This window comes from Larimichthys crocea, chromosome III (genome assembly GCF_000972845.2).
Source record: "Larimichthys crocea isolate SSNF chromosome III, L_crocea_2.0, whole genome shotgun sequence".
Taxonomy (NCBI): domain Eukaryota; kingdom Metazoa; phylum Chordata; class Actinopteri; family Sciaenidae; genus Larimichthys; species Larimichthys crocea.
In genome coordinates this window covers 25,723,977-25,741,310 of record NC_040013.1, presented here as the reverse complement: position 1 = coordinate 25,741,310, position 17,334 = coordinate 25,723,977, and the positions used below count along the sequence as shown (strand labels likewise).

At 39.9% G+C, this 17,334-nt stretch overlaps 1 protein-coding gene and 1 long non-coding RNA gene across 3 annotated transcripts in view; both read left to right on the top strand.

Moving 5' to 3' along the window:
* The first annotated feature begins 424 nt into the window (after positions 1–424).
* LOC113745664 (uncharacterized) lies at positions 425–6,759 on the top strand. Its single transcript, XR_003462304.1, has 4 exons — positions 425–607; positions 1,003–1,146; positions 5,319–5,368; positions 5,460–6,759. It is a non-coding gene; the product is annotated as an uncharacterized LOC113745664 (long non-coding RNA).
* A 2,639-nt stretch (positions 6,760–9,398) lies between these two features.
* ptprz1b (protein tyrosine phosphatase receptor type Z1b) overlaps positions 9,399–17,334 on the top strand; it is a 53,943-nt gene continuing 46,007 nt past the window's right edge. Inside the window, exon 1 of one of the 2 annotated variants that reach the window (XM_027274492.1) lies at positions 9,399–9,713. In XM_027274492.1, coding sequence (XP_027130293.1) covers positions 9,650–9,713 — 64 coding nt within the window. In that variant the 5' untranslated portion in view covers positions 9,399–9,649. The remainder of the gene's footprint in view (positions 9,714–17,334) is intronic. The other variant, XM_027274493.1, reaches the window with a different exon arrangement.

The following is a 17,334-nucleotide window of genomic DNA, read 5'->3' as shown; positions in this document are numbered from 1 at the left end:
AAGCGATGTACTGTCTGAGCTCAGCGTGAAAGGCAACAAAAGATGGTTTTCTTCGAGTAAATTTACTTATGAATATGAAATTTTGCCATCAGTATGATGAGATTGATAATAAATGTTTTGTTTAATCTTACTCTATTTTTGTTCAAGTCAAAGAGCCCAAACAGTACATCCCTCCAAAACAACTTAAAATCATTATCAACATTTTTAGCAATAAAGTTACAGATATCAGTCCACAGACTTTGGACAAAGGGGCAGTGCCAAAAAGCTGAAACAACAAGGAGTCAGTAGACCTTCTTCATGGCAGCCATTTTGACATGAAATAGCAGGTGAACAGGTGTTACCAATGTTACTAATTATGGTTCAGTTCCATTCAGCTCACACAGAGTCAGGGTGCTGCTGTGCTGCATGTTTCCTCACTGGAAAGTCTCTGCTGCACTAAATGGAACGGGACCTTAATTAATATCATTGGAAACACCTGTTTCCTGTTAGCAAAGTAACCAAAGACAATTTTCATTGATTAACTTGCTTAATATAACAAAAATGTCATGTATGTGCTGCTCCGCTTATGTGAGGCTTCTTCAAAACGAAAGAAAACAAAGGTAAAAAGGTAGGTTAAAGTGTAACTGTTATATTGATTGAGTAATACGTGGTATACAGTATTTCGAAAAGTCTAATTGCTTCTAATTTGAAAATCATTTCCACTTATCTTTAGCCAAGTATTTGCAGTAGCATTAACTAAAGGCTAAAAGTTCAGTTTGTGTCTGTTTATATGTGCATCCATACTCCATACTCACATCAAGAAGGAAAAACTTTTTCTCCCCTCAAAGCATCTTTTCCTCCACAGCACAACAAGGGCTTGTCACTGAGCTATGTGAATGTAGAATAAAGTTTGTGTGTGTGTGTGTGTGTGTGTGTGTGTGTAGCTTGGCAGTGAGTAAAGGCAGAATAAAAATGTGTGTTGTTGATGAACTCTCTCCCTCTCTCTCCTTCTCCCTCCCTCAGCCACAGTGGCGGAGAATAGCCCCATCGGTTGCCATGGCGCCCAGCAGCAATCCGTCTCAGTTGGTGTGCTTGTGCGCACTGAGGGGGAATGAAAAAACAAGTACTCTGATGCAGGGCTGAGGTGCTCGCCCTCTTCCTAGGGAAGTAAGTGTTTGTCACCCTGTGTGCGTGTGTGTGACTTAAGTGTGTCTCTGTAGCCGCTTCGGAGACAGAACTTCATTCACTATTCATACCACACACCATTTACTGACCTCGCTTCAAGTTTGTTTCCTCCTCCGTTAGTGAGTGTTTTTATTTTAGTCTGTTCCAGTATGGAGATTTAAGACCAAAGTTCCTGTCCATGAATACTTTTTTTTTTAAAATGTGTCCTTATGCATGACAGGGCAAATATGCACAAGTCCTGTGAAGGAGGACTGCTACGATGAGATTGGATCAAAGACCAGACAAAAAGATTTTCCAAAAAGTTCTAACAAGTGGCTAAAATTGTCAGTAGCTGTTGTGTTTGCATTCAACTACCACAGTAAGAATAATTAGTAGATTACATTTTTTCATTCATTTCATGCTTTAGATAGAAAATTCGACCTAAAAGAACACCCACAGTCCAGATATGTCATACTCGTATCGACCAGGACCTTATACCACTGTCAGACAAACTGCTATAATGTTGTTTTAGAAATTAAAAATATCCAAAAAAGAAAGCCTGGTTCACATGACATGAATCACAAGCAAACACACTCAGGTGTAAAGTAAAGTAGTTTTTTTCTAACGAAGAATGAGTGCTTCCTGCCATGTCATATGTGACACATTTTGTATAGTATAAGTATATTTCGCGAACAGAGAGTTTAAGTGAAAATGTTCCACAGCATCATCTGCACTGTTTGATTAGCAGGTGATCTCTGACAGCGAGTAATAAAGATGCAGACTAAATAAAAAAAACATAATTTCAGTGCACATGCACACATTCATCCTCACAGACATTTCAAATGCACACACCCACAACATGTTTTGCACTGTTTTTGTCCCTGCACCATATGTTGACACTGCTTAAATGTTAAAATGTGGCACCGCTGGCCCCAGACAGAAAAGGAGTTTCATCCCTACTGTGTACTTCTATGTAGATGGCCTGACAATACACTTCTCTTGAGACTTGATATCATGCGCAGGATGTTATGTTAATAATTGCACATCATTCACAGTGACCTCTGATCACTGAAAGAGCTGTTCTTTGCAGAGCTCCAGCTGAGGTACATGATTTTCAGATGTATTAGCATATAACCTGTTCAGAAGGTATAACATGTTTAAAGGGGAGGGAGAGTTGTACTTGTCACTTAATATTCAGTTGTGTTGTTTGATCATTGAATATAAGTTTGTACATATTCAGCACAGGTGGTATAGGTGGTGTTTGAAGCTTGCATCCTGGCTCACTCTGTTCTGTATTTCAGGCTCTCCCATCACAAAGCTCTCACAGGTTTCTGCTTTTAGATGCTGTGTGTGAGAGGCTTTCATTACACCCTGATAGCTGTTGAACTTATTTTCCCCATTCTGTTTGAAACTCTTGTTTTCTGGGTTGTTCTAACTAAACTAGTGAGCGAGCTGTTCCACAGTGCCATTTGGAGGCTATTAAAAGCACTAAAGCATTTCCTCGTTCTCCCTCTGCAGCACAGCAGCCATGTGACGTGGCTCTGGAACATTTGCGGAGAGGACTAGAAACATGAAGAGGGTGATATGTGATCCATTCACATCATCATTATCATGACTAATATCTGGATAGACAGATCTGTCTGTAACAAAATTACTTTGAATTTTGAAAAGAGCATCTCCAGTATGAGTACCTGTCTCATAACAGAGAAGTAGCTATCACAGCCTGGAGCCACAGCTGAACTTCATACCTGTTTTGTCTCAGAAGTAATAAAAGCAACATTAATTTATCAATTGTCCTCTTTATAGAGTGGATTCTTCATTAAATTCACCCATCCACAAAACAACCTGGCAACCCAGTATCACTCCCTTCATGGACAAAAGAGGAGCTGCAGTGGTCACGAGCCTGCTGTCAGCTGTCAGTCAGTGTCAGCTCAGCCAGGACGTCAAAGGAGGGATGACAGTGCTTGACACAGGACACTTTGTTAAAAAGAGGCATATACAGTAGATCCAAGTGGTTGTCAGGCACAGACTGAATGCACAGAGGAGGCTGACATTTACTGTGGACTCAAGGCCAAACTAGTTCAGTTGAAGCCAAACCAATCCGTCTGATTGATTGCCTTATCTTTTATTAGGAATGAATCATTTTAAGCAGCATTCTCAGCTGTTTTTGACCTCACTTTAACTGCATTTCTTTTTTGTTTTTGTTTTTGGTCACTGCCAAAATACCTCCCCACTGGTAATTCATATGTGATCTGGTCAAACTACCATATCTGTGGATTATATTGTTAACAGCTGACTTAGACTTCCCAACTTTTTAGTCAATAATATAGCAGTCAATTGTTTTTTCCCCTCATTTATTAAGAACCTACTTGTAGAAACCTACAAGAGATTTGACATATAGTCCGCCTTTGTGAAAACACTTGTTGATCCACCTACATGTCCATCTCTCCCTCTCTCCACCCTCTCACTCACTCTCTCTCTCTTCTGTCTTACTTTCTGCTGACTCATTGAAACTGTGATACAAACAGCTCCCTCTGAATAAGGTCATTAAGGTTAATTAGATTATTGTGATAATGTGAATGAGTATGCACAACATTTATCAGCATGTGCTAACACACTTTTGTCTTATCCACATGTGCAAATTGGTGCAATGTGGCATCTTTAGAGAATTGAAATAAAAGGGAAAATTGCTCTGATGTGACCGACTGCTTTAAACTGATAATAGAAAGACATGTAAATCCAATAAATACCAATAGCTGTCCATATATGGATACAGATTGTCTTAATAGGTGGTAGTCATCATTCCTCACATGATATGAGTCATATAACTTTAAGATCTGTGGTGGAACCTTTAGTATGCCAGGAAGGTAAATGTCAGATCACAGTCAGACACACACAGGCTGTAAAAAGGCCAAAACACACACTTACACAGAAACACACAAAGATGCGGCAGGTAGCTCCTGCTGTTTTCTGAAGCCGCTTGATGCTGATGAGAAATGACACCATGACATTACTATCCACTACATGTCTGAGTCTTGGCTCACTGGTTTCTGTTTTTTTTCTTGGATTCAGTAAAATTAGAGTTTATTGATCATCAATTAGTGCAGATTCTCTCTAAAGGATAGATCAACCTGCCTGTTAATTAAATACCGATGTAAGAAGTGCTTATACTGTAGATCTGGGGCTCCTCTTGCACTACAGTGACAATACCACCATGAGTTTTTCAGTCATACAAGGACAAATATACCACAGAGGAGTGTTTTGTTGCACTGCTGTATCGTGCGCTGTTCCTGCAGTTGTAAAGTGCACGTGAGATTTGTGGGATTTAAAAGAACAGGTTGCTTATTTTTCTGTTCTGTAAAAGAGAGAAATGAGTTTCCACCTAAACACAAACATTGTCATTCCTGATGTCATAATCACCAGACTAAAAAGCATTAGAGCTGCAATAAATGTTATATTCCGTTATTCTGCCGCATTGTCACCATCACCATGAGATCACATTGAGTTTGCTGAATGCTACCTTAAAGGTTCATCTGATCTTTGCAGAGTGTGGCCGTCCTATGATAGTGGAGACGCTGTTTTAGAAGCTTTTCCAGTCTGAAAGAAATGTTTTAATCTTAATTTAAGAAATAATCATCAAATCAAATAATCAGCAGATCATCAGTCAGTTGTTCACAAACCTGAGTTTTTACAGTTCTAATATTATTTACTACAAAAGCACAGACTGTTAACAGTCGTTCAGTGCATCTCCAGAACACTTGCTGTGTTTGTGTGAGTGGTAGTAAATGATCTAACATGAACTCACGCTTCAACACTCTGAAAATTAAGTGTTTTGTTAACAAAGAGTCTGATTTTGTTTTTCAGTGAAAGATGTATTAGATAGATTTTCCATTTTTTGAGAATTTTGCAACCCATAAATGTTTTGGGTAAACTGATGATCCTGTCACTTTGTGTTGTAGTAGAATTGACTTGTTAGATGTTTGCTAGAGCAGAGTGAACAGGCTGGGGCTGAGGTGGGTATTGTCTGTTTATATCCTTTGGGCTCTGTGCATGTACCTCCCTGCAGTAATATCACTGATACTTATACTTAAAGGTGTGTGTCCTTATTAGAGCAGCTATTTTCCTTTTGCTGTATATATGATCGATGTGTGTGAACACTTTGTCTCTCCACTCAGATTTCCAATGACCCCAGTCCAGGTTACAACATAGAGCAGATGGCTAAAAAGTGAGTGAGAGCACTGAGCAGCTTCACTGACCTGCTTGTTTTTACATGACTTAACATTTGACTATACTTTGCTTCCTGTCTGTGCTGTTAGAGGGACTCAGTACGTGGAGCTGCCGTATACAGTAAAAGGAATGGACGTCTCGTTTTCTGGGATTTTATCCTACATCGAGCTCAGTGGAACTATGAATGTACAAGAAGTGCTATCTAAATCATGATTTCATTCTCTCTGTTGTCTTTTGACAGGAATTGATTTCTAAATCTGTAAAGTGTAGAATCAAGCCTCTTCCAAACTCCACAAGAACAACATCGACATGTCTGGAAGGCCTGTTCTGTTTGGAGCTTTAGATATGAGGTGTTAAACATCTTGACTGCCACAAGAATTTTCTTGGTTTATCAATTGATTGTTTTGGCTGTAAAATGTCAGAAAATGATGAAATCTTTAAATGCCCTGTTTTGTCTGATGAACAATTCAAAACCGAAAGATATTCATCTCACTGTCATGTATGGCAAATTAAAAAAGATCAAATCCTGCCACTTCAGGGGGCTTTAAAAATACTGCTGGTTAACTTTCTGTTGAACGTTTACTCAGCTAACTGTTGCATGTGCATTCTTGAATGTTGTCAGTGTTACCCAGCAGTGACACGTCTCTCCATGCATGATGATATTTAAACATATGTCAAATGATAGACACCCCCACTTTAACATGCACAGGCCAGTGCTTTCAACACTTTCACATTTGCACACACACAAATGCACATAGACATTAATTAACTACTCTATGCACGTGCAAGACCAACAAGCTATACACACGCACACACACACACAAACACACACACAGCTATGTTGCTCCATAGGAGGCATCAACCACCGATGGCATCTCTCTCTGTCACACACACACACACACACACACACACACACACACACACACACACACATCGACCAGTATTTGTCAGCCCTGTGGTGTCCAGAATACTGACCTCCAGTTGCCACTGCTGGAAGTCAATATCACTGTCAACTGAGAAACAGCATCCGCTGTCATGGCAACAGGAGTTAAGGCACATACACCACATACATGATATATCAAATGTGAGGTGGATGTAGCAATTAATTATATTTGTCACTTTTTGTTATGTCTCCTGATGACTCCTTTAACTGAACCTTTAGAGGAAGAAATTATTTTTTTGACCGCAAATACTTCACCAGAGGACGTTTCATTTGAGAAACTTGATTGGTCTATATCTTGTGGTAACCAGAGTGCCATTAGGGGGTGATCTATATTGTTTTGCTCATATTCTTGCATATCATTTTAGTTTTTCGAAATATAGCAACATCTTTAAGCCTACAACTGCTTTCATTTTGAACTTACAGTATAATGTCCCTTTGTCAAACTCCAACACCTGCTTTAGAGACAATAAAGAAATTGCAATGCCATCCTCTGAGCAACCAGTCTACATCCAGCTATAATGTACAGGAGCTATGGTGAATCTTTTTCCAGAGCAGGGCCAAGCAGTTGACAGTGGATGGCCTAAATGAACTCCTGGGGAGTTGTTGACCTTGCCCCCCTCCCAGTCCAAACTCGCAGTCAGAGCGAGGAAAGGCAGAGCAAACACATAATCTATAATCCATAGCTGCCTGTGTGCGCTGTGAAAACCAAATCAGCTTTCTGCAGCAACAGGATCTGAAAGAGCTCAGGATATTTTGCAGGAGGCAACAGCATGCTGTGATCATTCACCACACAGCTTGTGTCTTTACACCTATCAGAGCAGACAGGAACTCTGCTTGTGTGTGTGTCAGGCGAACATGTGTGTTTTGTGGAGAAGTGTCATTCTTTTTGCACTGACATTGTTTAATTCAGCTCCAGCTCCAAAAGATCTGTGTGTGTGTGTGTGTGTGTGTGTGTATAAAAGTTTGTCTCTGTGTGTGTTTGTTATATAAGTCTCAACAAGAGGGCATTTTTTTCAAGCCGCATTCATTTCTCTCTATTCTCTATTTTTGTCAGTAATCACACAGATGCTACAGTCAACATGTTGTTATTCCCCAACCAACACTCCCTTTCTCCAACAACCACACACTCACATAGGCTTATATACCGGAAACACAGAGGCAGAGAGGATAATGTAACAAGCATCCGAAAAAATGTTGGTCCAACAAGTGAGACAAGGCTCCTGTCTGAATCAAAGAGGATTATCTGTCTTAATTTATGATAATGAATGCACACAGAGTAATGAGAGCAGCATGTTATTGTGTGACTGAAGCCTGTCTCACACACACTCACTCTCCCAAACACAAACCGTGTGTGCCTGTTACTTGAGCTACACTAGCTCTTTTTCCTCAAGGCACACACACACACACACACACACACACACACACACACACACACGTACTATGCCATTGTGTACTTCATGGGAATCTTGTGGTCCAACGATTGCCAAATCTCCTCACTATTGCGAAAACACACACGCTGATTCCGCTGTGGGACAGTCCTGCTGGTTGGATCCACATCCTTGTTTCTTTTCAACGCTTTAAAGAAAATCTAAAAACACTTGAGAGGTTTCCCTCCTGAGTCTCCTTAAAGCTTTGTGAGGGACTCAAATGAAACCTTTCCTGAAAATCACCAAGATGAAGAGAAATTTTGTTCATTTCCTATGATGTCACTACCTTCCTCACCTAGCAGCACATATGTTATTTGAAATCCTTATTTCGTATCAAGAACTTTTTATTAGAATTAGATCAACAACAATCAACAAAACTACCCATCATTCCCTGTATAAATTCTACAAGTTCATAGATGAAGCCACAGCAACTGTTTGTGGAACACCTAACAGTGACATATGGGATAAAAATGTCATATATGATTATATATGCACTGACAAATCTACTTTAATACATTACAGTGACACTAGAGGTGTAGAAGTTTCTTGATGCTAGGATACATTTCGATGCGGACGTGGAAGATTCTGCATCGATGGTATATAATCTGGAGTGTGCAGCCTCCACAAAAGCCTCAGCCTCAGCCTGATGATGATGTTGCTACATCACTCTCTTGCATTGAGGCTAACAGTGCATCTTTGGCTAACCAACGTTACTTTTATTTGTTGACTGGGACTGGGAAACACAAACTGGACAAGATGCATGCTGTGTGTAAAACCCAAGTGCCAAACTCTGTGGCTGTGAAGTGAAGCCTAAGTGCCAAAAACTGCAGTTCCTCAAACAGCCACTTCTGTTCTACAGAACGAGTCAGTCTCCATAAGTCCCCATGTCCAAATGTCCAACTTCACAGCAGAAATAAACATGTTTACAGCCTGGTACAAAAAACAGTTTTGGTCTCTGTAGCTAAATTCCCAGTTCATGACAACTGTACTGAGGGTGAATTTATATACAACTCACCTGTTCAGATTATAGTAAAGCTTAAAGTTTCACATAATTAAGAGCATGGCGACTTTGATTGACAGGTGAATGCCATTACAGATGGCTTGTTTGAGCACCCAGGTGTCATTCAGCCCACCTCAGGTCCACCGACACTCCATCTTTGCCCATTTTTAGATGCCAAGATGGCAGCAGCCAGAGCCCCCACACTCTGAGCTTCACAGTGGCTCTTGAGAAACCTGTGATACAACGTCAATCTTTTTATACTGTCTATATATAAAGAATACATTTTTCACTGCAATACATCTAGAATTGCTGGCAGGTGAATCGTAATGGAATCAGTGAAGATCCTCTAAGTGTCACTGTAGAAGCTGATGAGGTCACAGGATGACTGGATACACCTTGACCTCATCATACATGAATTTTCTTACAATATTGCGTTATATTCTCTAAATACCATAAAGTATAACGTACTTCAAACACTTTGAAACATCTATAAACTCGTTGTTTTAATTCCACACATACTATAAAGCTACTATATGAATATGAAATGAATCCCACGCCTGTAAACCGCAGCAGCATGCCGCAGACGCACACACGTCCCTGTGGTAACATCATAAGAATATAACAGGAGTGATTTCCGTTAAGAGCAGTGGGAGGCGCGCACACAGTCTCCTATTGCGATTTACGAGTGCGCGCGTCCGTGATCATCCAACCAGCCGGCGAGCCAGCACTCCTCCAGCCGAACCACGCCGAGCCGAGCCAAACCGATCCGAGCGTTTAGCCCTGCCGCCCCACACAGAGGCAGCAGAGGAGGAAGGATGACCTGGTAGCGCATCTTTACGCACAAGACCCGCCGTCCGTCCCTTATAAACCCACACTCTGCCTCTTTACGGTTATTTTCTCGCCGAGACCATGGAGACGGCAGTTCACAGGACCAATATCTTCACGTGCCAGCTTCTCCTGTTCAGCCAAATAGGTAAGAAACTGCAAAGGAGGGAAACATGATTTAATTGACTGTGGTGTCTGACATGTGATGCTGGGGACGTTTTGCCCGCTGTCAAAGACTGGACTGAAAGCACATATAGAAATGTATTTCTGTGGATATTTAACAGCCTGCACACTTCACTGTTTTTTAATCTGCAGTCAAAGCGGCAAAGAAACATGAGTGTTGCATGTAGATGTAATCTGTCAGGACGTGCGTGGAAATGTGTCCCCACAATGAGCACTGACGCTAAATGAAATGTAGTTTGAAGTGAATCATCTGCAGTCCGCGGGCTGTTTCTCTTGCCATGCTTTGAGCAGGTCGAGCCGTTCTTCCAAACACATGTTGAAGTGTGAATGAAATTGTGCAGTGTGACGACGCTCCGTGTTTTCTGTCGTCTGTCCTGAATACTGGATTTGAAGCTGCTGCTCCCACAGCGTCTGATCAGCTTTGATTTGATGGAGGATCGACACAGTTTCCTTTCAGAAACTTGGCTTCACTTCCAAAATCCATTTAATATATTTTATAACAGCACTGTGATATTTTTCCAAAAGTATTGTTACTTAGTCATGACTTTTATAACCTTGTTAGTTATATATTATTCCTATGCTATATGACCTGATCACTCTTCACATTGGCTTCTTTTCACCATGTTAGTTCTGTTTAGAGAATGAATTCATAAATTTTAATAGTTTGATAAAACAATCAAGATCTGAGACATTAAAGCACAGATCCATGTATGTAAAGAAATCTGGGAGTAGGACTTAAAAACAAAAAACATTTTCTATGCGTTCAGCCTGTATGCTCATTTCTCTGCTTCTCTAGAACCAGAATCATAACTTCAGGTTTCATCAAATCCAGCCTGGAAGCAGAGCAGATATTTACAGTTAATTATCACTTCCCAATCACTTCCATGATGCAAACATGTATCATTGCTTCATATCTAGCTAAAATTAGACCAGTGGCATTTGTGGCATCAAGCTTGAAGTCAGATGTTTGAGAGAAAAAATTGGACTGTTTATTTTGAACGCTCTGTGGAAAGCAATTAGTTTGAAGGGTTCTCTCGATTCTGTCACAGTATTAATGAAAAAACTTTTGGTAAATATACAGACACCTGCCTTTATCAAATAGACATGACATATCTAATCACTGTCATGAAACATGAGACATAATAGAAGCAGAGAAGAGCTTGACCAATAAATCACCAGTGCTGATGTATCAGACAATATTTGTTTATTATTACAGGTAAATCAGTGGACGGGTTGATCGTTGAGTAACATAAAATTGCAGTATAGAAGCACCAAAGATATCTTTGTGCTAGATTTAAAACTGTTAAACTATTACATAGTTTGTCCATCAGACAGAAGCAGATTTTTGCAGCTGTTTATGTTGTTGATTCAACATACTGACCACTAAAATCAAAAATGGTTTGACGTAAACTTAGTATCATCAGGTTCTGTGTAATCTTTGTCCAGACAGAAGGACAAATCCTTTTTTTTTTTACGATGAAAATTAAACTGTAAAAGTTCCCGAATTTTCCTCTGGACCCTCTGAAGGACCCCTGGTAGTTACCCAATAAACTCTGGAACCAATAAAGAAATGTCTTTGGAAAAGATTTGATTTGATATTTTGATTTGACCTTTAAGGAAAAGATTAGCATGCTCAAATGTTTAACCATTGATTTTTGATGTTATCACTTTGTTTTTATTCCATTGTGCTCGTTCTGGGAAAGTGCACGATATAAATCTTTTGAAATTCAATTCAGGAAAGCCGAGATCAGAGGTTTCTAAGTGATTTCGTGTCCTGAACCACAAACCTGCGTGTTCCTTTTTGATGAAATCTTGTGTGACCAGATTAACTCAGGTGAGCCGTTTTTTAATTTAATATAACTTAGTACAGAAATAGACAAATGGTGATAGATGGGGTGAGTGAGCTCTGTCATTCCTCAGACCTCCCTTTGCTTTTGATTGGTTGTTTCTAATCACAGCAGTGTCATTGCTACTGCTCTTGTTTCATAAAATGAAGATCACGTTTCCCATAAACATGAGTAGACTTAAACTCCTTCCTCCACCTGCTGTCACCAGAGAAGAAAGCTGTTCTTTAATTAACTGGAGATGCTTAGAATCAAGTCATCTCTGGATTCCAAATTGGCTACAAGTGGCTGAGATCATTTTCTGGTAGATTTGATGCTCATTTGAGAAATGCCTTCTCACAGCCAAAGTTTGGTTATGCTCTGCTGGTTGCAGCAGTCGACTCAGTTTTAGCAGATGTTTGTGAATTTACGCTTGTGGATTCACTTTGCTGTGACTCTTAAGTTTAGAACTACTGTATGCAATAAACATGCTTTTGTGCTCAACATGCTTTTCAGGCACATAGAGAGAGAAAGACAGTTTGCTTAAGGGAAAGGAAATAGAGCATCCTCGAGCCATCTGTCCAACAATATGCCTGGACTCCACTCAAAATCACACACAAACACATTTTCTTGCATGGCCTCTCGCTCGCACTCTCCCATACAAACACACACAAACGAGTCACCGCGATGTCGTGGGAGCTCTCATTTTGGCCCTGTTTGTTTGAGCAGTTCTGCTGGAGTCCTTCACAGTGCCATATGGTTTTTCAACAGCATGGTGGCCTCTATACGTCTGACTTCTCAGTGGTTATCACACCGTACGCCTGTGGTTCCATATGCGCAGTTCAGCAGGGATTTAAAGGATTTAAGAGCATAGTCCTATTTTGATGTAATATTTTTTGAATATATGGCGATACGAGTGTTGGAAACCCTTATAGCTTTGAGTTTTAGTACCCTGCAATCCTCTTGGTTTAGAGATTTATAACTAATCTGTTCAAGCCCAGCTTGATGGTGGTATCTGTGCTCCTCTCATAGCTCTTTTCTCTAGACTTCATTTTGTTCTGCTCAGCTTTCAGACATGAAGAACTGCATCTGACTCCTTCAACTCATAATCACTCCCAACAGACTGCATTTCATTTCTGTCATTAGATGAGCCACTCACACATTTATTTTAGAACTTCTGTTGCAATAATGTGGTACCACCAGAACTCTCCTGGCATTATAAGTAAATTGTACATCATATTGCTACAGTATCGAGATATATTTGTAATTTAGCCATAGTGTTTAAAATGAAAGTGTTGGCAAATGCACTGCAGGATTAATAGATTGGTGGTGTATGGTGATCGGTTAGATGGAATAACACAGCCTGCATATTCCATTGATCATTCAACAGCTCAATAGGATCTATACTGGAGTTTGGGCACCATTCATTATGTAAGTGTGAGTGTCGACACAAACAGTCAGTACCTACAAATCATTAAAAAAACTAAAGCAAAGGTCCCCTATATATTGCTTCTAAAGAATTCTGGCCAACACACCACCATACTCATAGTCATAGTTGATGTGTTTTGGTTAATAAGACTTCAGTGATCATATGTCCTCCTTGTGAGATACCATCTGGCCACCCAGTGCACTCAGGGCATTTGAACCAGAGGGGTTGCATCCGGTGGCATAATAGGATGCCTGATGGTGTAATAGTAATTGCCTACAAAATACAGGCACACACATTCTGGCACACAGAGCACACTGAATGTTTAATTCCATCAATAATATAAAGAGAGCAGAGATGACAGAGAGTCAGGTGCACAGTAAATTACAGGAGGGATGAAAATGTCTCAGAAGAGGTTCAATACATTTCAATTGATACATTTAAAAAAAAAAATCTATAAACGTATGTACTCAATGCTAAACTTACGCATGCATGGGGTGATCAGTAATGTCTCACACTGAACTACAGGTGACGGCAATTCACCAACAAATTCAGCAATGTGCCAGCAGAGACAGAGAAAAGTTAACACTACAAGCTAGTAAACATGAATATCAACAAGAAAGCACTAGTGGACCTTCTTAAACGTGGATCAGTTTCATGTGGCCATTATGTCATTCGTTTAATAAGGTCAGGTTTTAGGGGGGTGATGTTGATCTGATGGATTGCATTGGTGCATCCCTAACTGAATTTTTTAAATTAACTTAAGTTAAATACGACAGTCATTAGGGTCTTAATGTTTAGGCATCTATTTAATCCTCCTGATGCTTGAGAGACTGGTCTGGTCAATTTATATATATAGGGATGTTGTCACCAGCTTCATATGTCATATGTCCTCATGGTGACCCTCATGGTGACCCTCGCACAATCAACATAGTCCATGCCAAAGTGTTGACTCATATTATAAGAACCTATTCCCAACTCTTTTTTTTTGTGACTGTACACAGTGTGAGTTGTAACTGTGTCTCCCTCCTTCTAGTTTGATCTCCATGCTTAAAATGAGATTATGTGTGCTCTAACTTACAAACATGCACACACACATACACACAGCTTGATGGAGTCAAGCTCTGTAAGCCAGCCAAATAAAAATCTTCACTGAGGGAAATAAATCTTGTTAGAAAGATTTTCCAAAGCCTTCTTAGCTGTCTGGTTTCTAGTGGAAAAAAAAAATCTAATCAGATTTTCTTATTTTTTTTCTTTATGGCATATAAATTTGAGAGATGATGATTTTGTAGAGAAATCTTTAATTATGACATTGAATAGAACGATTGTTGAGTGGATCTCATTTTGATTTTCTCAGTGTTGCACTCTCATAGTCACCTCAGTCTTGGTATTGCTAAAAACCACAGATGTTACATTGAATAATTGATTGCCTGCTTTCTACTGTTATATTTTGTCTTCTTTCCCTCTGCCCCCCTCTGTCTGCTGCTTTTTTTGTCCGGGCTTTCCATCTAAAGCATTTTATTCATAAGTGCTCTTATTCTTTAATCCACTTAGCTGCAGACTGCTTTTACTGTGGCAGCGTACGGTCACAGTTATTTTAAAGCTGGTCTGTGCCATGAGGACAGCTGAAGTCCTTTGATGCTGAGAAGCCTGGACAGGGAACTCAGCTCAGTGAAACACATCTGTCACTCAAAAGTTTCTTCAGGACTGTTGTTGGCAGTGATTGGTAGAAGTACAAAGTCTCAGGTAAAAGTGGAATCCAATTGTGGAAGGCTCTCTTGTATTACACAAGGGAAGAGTCAACAGAGCAGTGACAAATCTAAATCCAAATTTGGGAGTGTATCCCCTTAAAAGGTTTCTGGTTTGAGTAGAACATCAAGGAACGCTCTCTTCTTCTGTCGTTCACTTCCTCACTTTAGCCTGATTTGACTCTTAAAAACCCTTCAAGGAATGTTTGACTCCAAATCTTCAGTATCAAATACTCACCACCTGTTGCTTTGAAAAGTGTACAGCTTTCCAATGGTGACCCAAAGTTATGTGTCAAAGTAAAAGCATCAAACCTTCAGAGAAACAACTCCTGCTGTTGCTACTGTAAATCAATAAAAACTGGTGGAGCTCCTGAGTTATGAGGAACCAGGGTTGTGTATTTCACCTATGATGCTGAATAACTATGTTAACATAATGAACAAGAGAATGATGTAGATAATGTTGCAGCAGTGGTTTGAGAAGTGCTTGAGAACTCCACTGGAATTCATTGTAACTGTAACTCTGTCCATGTTAACAGCTGCTGTACTCAGAAAGAGTTTTTCTTTGCAGAGCCACTTTTCAAGGCTTCAGAGGAAATTAGTATTTGATATATTGAAGAGATTTTCAGTGGAGTACTAAACACTGTCAGTGCAGGGCTCAGGTTACTTGATAGATAATGTGGTTGAATATATGAACTAGATATATATATATATATATATATATATATATAGATATAAGATGAACTGAAGAAGAGATGGGCAAAAGCCATCTTTTTGAACAATTTACTGACTTATTTTGTCAGTTGTCCTGTATATTGACTGTTGAAGGTACAGTACTGTATATATGTATACAGTATATGTAAAATTAGTTGTATGATCCTGGTGTCATCCCAGTATAAGTGTAGTATAGTAGTAGACATGCAGTTAAAGCTATTAGAAAAGAACTAGTTAGTAAGATGCATTAACTGACCATCTAGGCAGAGGTGTTTATATTTCTAAACCACACTTAAAAAAGATGTCCGTCATACAAAGGGAGAATGCTTTGTACCCATGAAAAATGTCAGAAGTTCTTGTGAAACAAAAATAAAAAAAGAGAGCTTGAGAGAGAAGGTCAACTCCTTTCTTCTTTCCTACCTGAGCACAGCTGGCCAATAACCGTGCCAAGTAGGTGGATGTTGGATTGTCTGTTACAAAAATGTACAACATTTTTAAGAATAATGACCACCTTGCCAATGAGAAGTCATCTTGGCCTTTAGGTACTTCCTGTCCAAGGAGTTAGTCAAAATGCTCTGCTACGCATTGTGTGTATAGAATCGTGGTTTAGCTTTCAAGTCCTGTAAGTAATTATAAAGGGAAATGGAGAGGGGAGTTTCTGGATTATGACAAGAGGAAGGATTTAGATTCAACATTTGGGACTTAAGGAAGTAATAAGGCATATCCAGCAGAGGAGCGTGTTGTAGAAAAGGAGGATGGCAGGATCATACAGGACAAAAGGTGAAAGGAGAGGAAGAGTGAAACTAAGTCACTGAAACCACAAAATGCCAATGCTCTCTCTGTGGTCTCTCCAGTTGAGGAGGCCTGTCTGAAGTTACAGCCACTGACAATGGCCGTCTGTCTTTGTCGGTGCCCACATACAAAAGCCACTGTTGTTTTTTTAAAAGGCTGGCACCAAGGACTGAGGCTACTGGAGAGGGAAAGAACCTGGCTAACAACTTCGACTGTCCAGCTGAGTCGTAGGTTTTAATATGTACAAACAATCATTTGAACAAAATTAGTCACCAGATATTGTGTAGAGTTGGAGAAGTGATGAAGTAATTAGACTTGTGAACTTAATCTAGATAAGAACGGGTTTAATCTGTTATGCCAGGGTCAGACTACATTTCAGCCTGATTATAGCCCCATCTGGCAGATGTAGGTTGTCGGGTCTGATGAGGAACATCAATGGGTCATGCATTGTGTAGGGTGGCAGAGTGGATGACGACCAAAGCTGCAGCCTCACAAAGTCTCGACCAAAAGGCTAGCAATTTTTTTTTTCCTCAACACGAACTCTGCAACATTTAACGTTGAACTGGAGCACAGAATGTTCTTCCTTGCACACATGGAAACATGCCATAACGAATGAGGAATGATTTTATTGGTAATTTGGAACTGTGAAACAGAAGAAAAGGTCACTATTGCCTTTTTAGGCTTTTCCCAACGTGAGGCAGCCAGTACCATACACACTGCCATGCTTGTTTACATTGTTGTTCTGCCACTAGTTCCTCCTTCACAGTGACAATATGCGTCTTGATGATGATTGGTCAGGGAGCAACATGTGCTATAGTCTGTCTTGTCTTCTGGACAGTACATGTCAAGAATTTCTCTATAATCACCTAATCTGACCCAGTGACGGTTATAAAAGGCAAACCTATCTTGTAGTCTGACCCAAGAATTACATGCACTCTTTAAATGTCATTAATATTCATGTTTTCCCACCTTGGAGCAGAGCTTGCGTCACAGTATGACTCCCACAGTGTAGCACAGCTTTGAGGCTTCTCTGTTGTGTAGTATTTTCTGTCATGGTGTTACTGTTGATTCCTCTGTGTAACACCT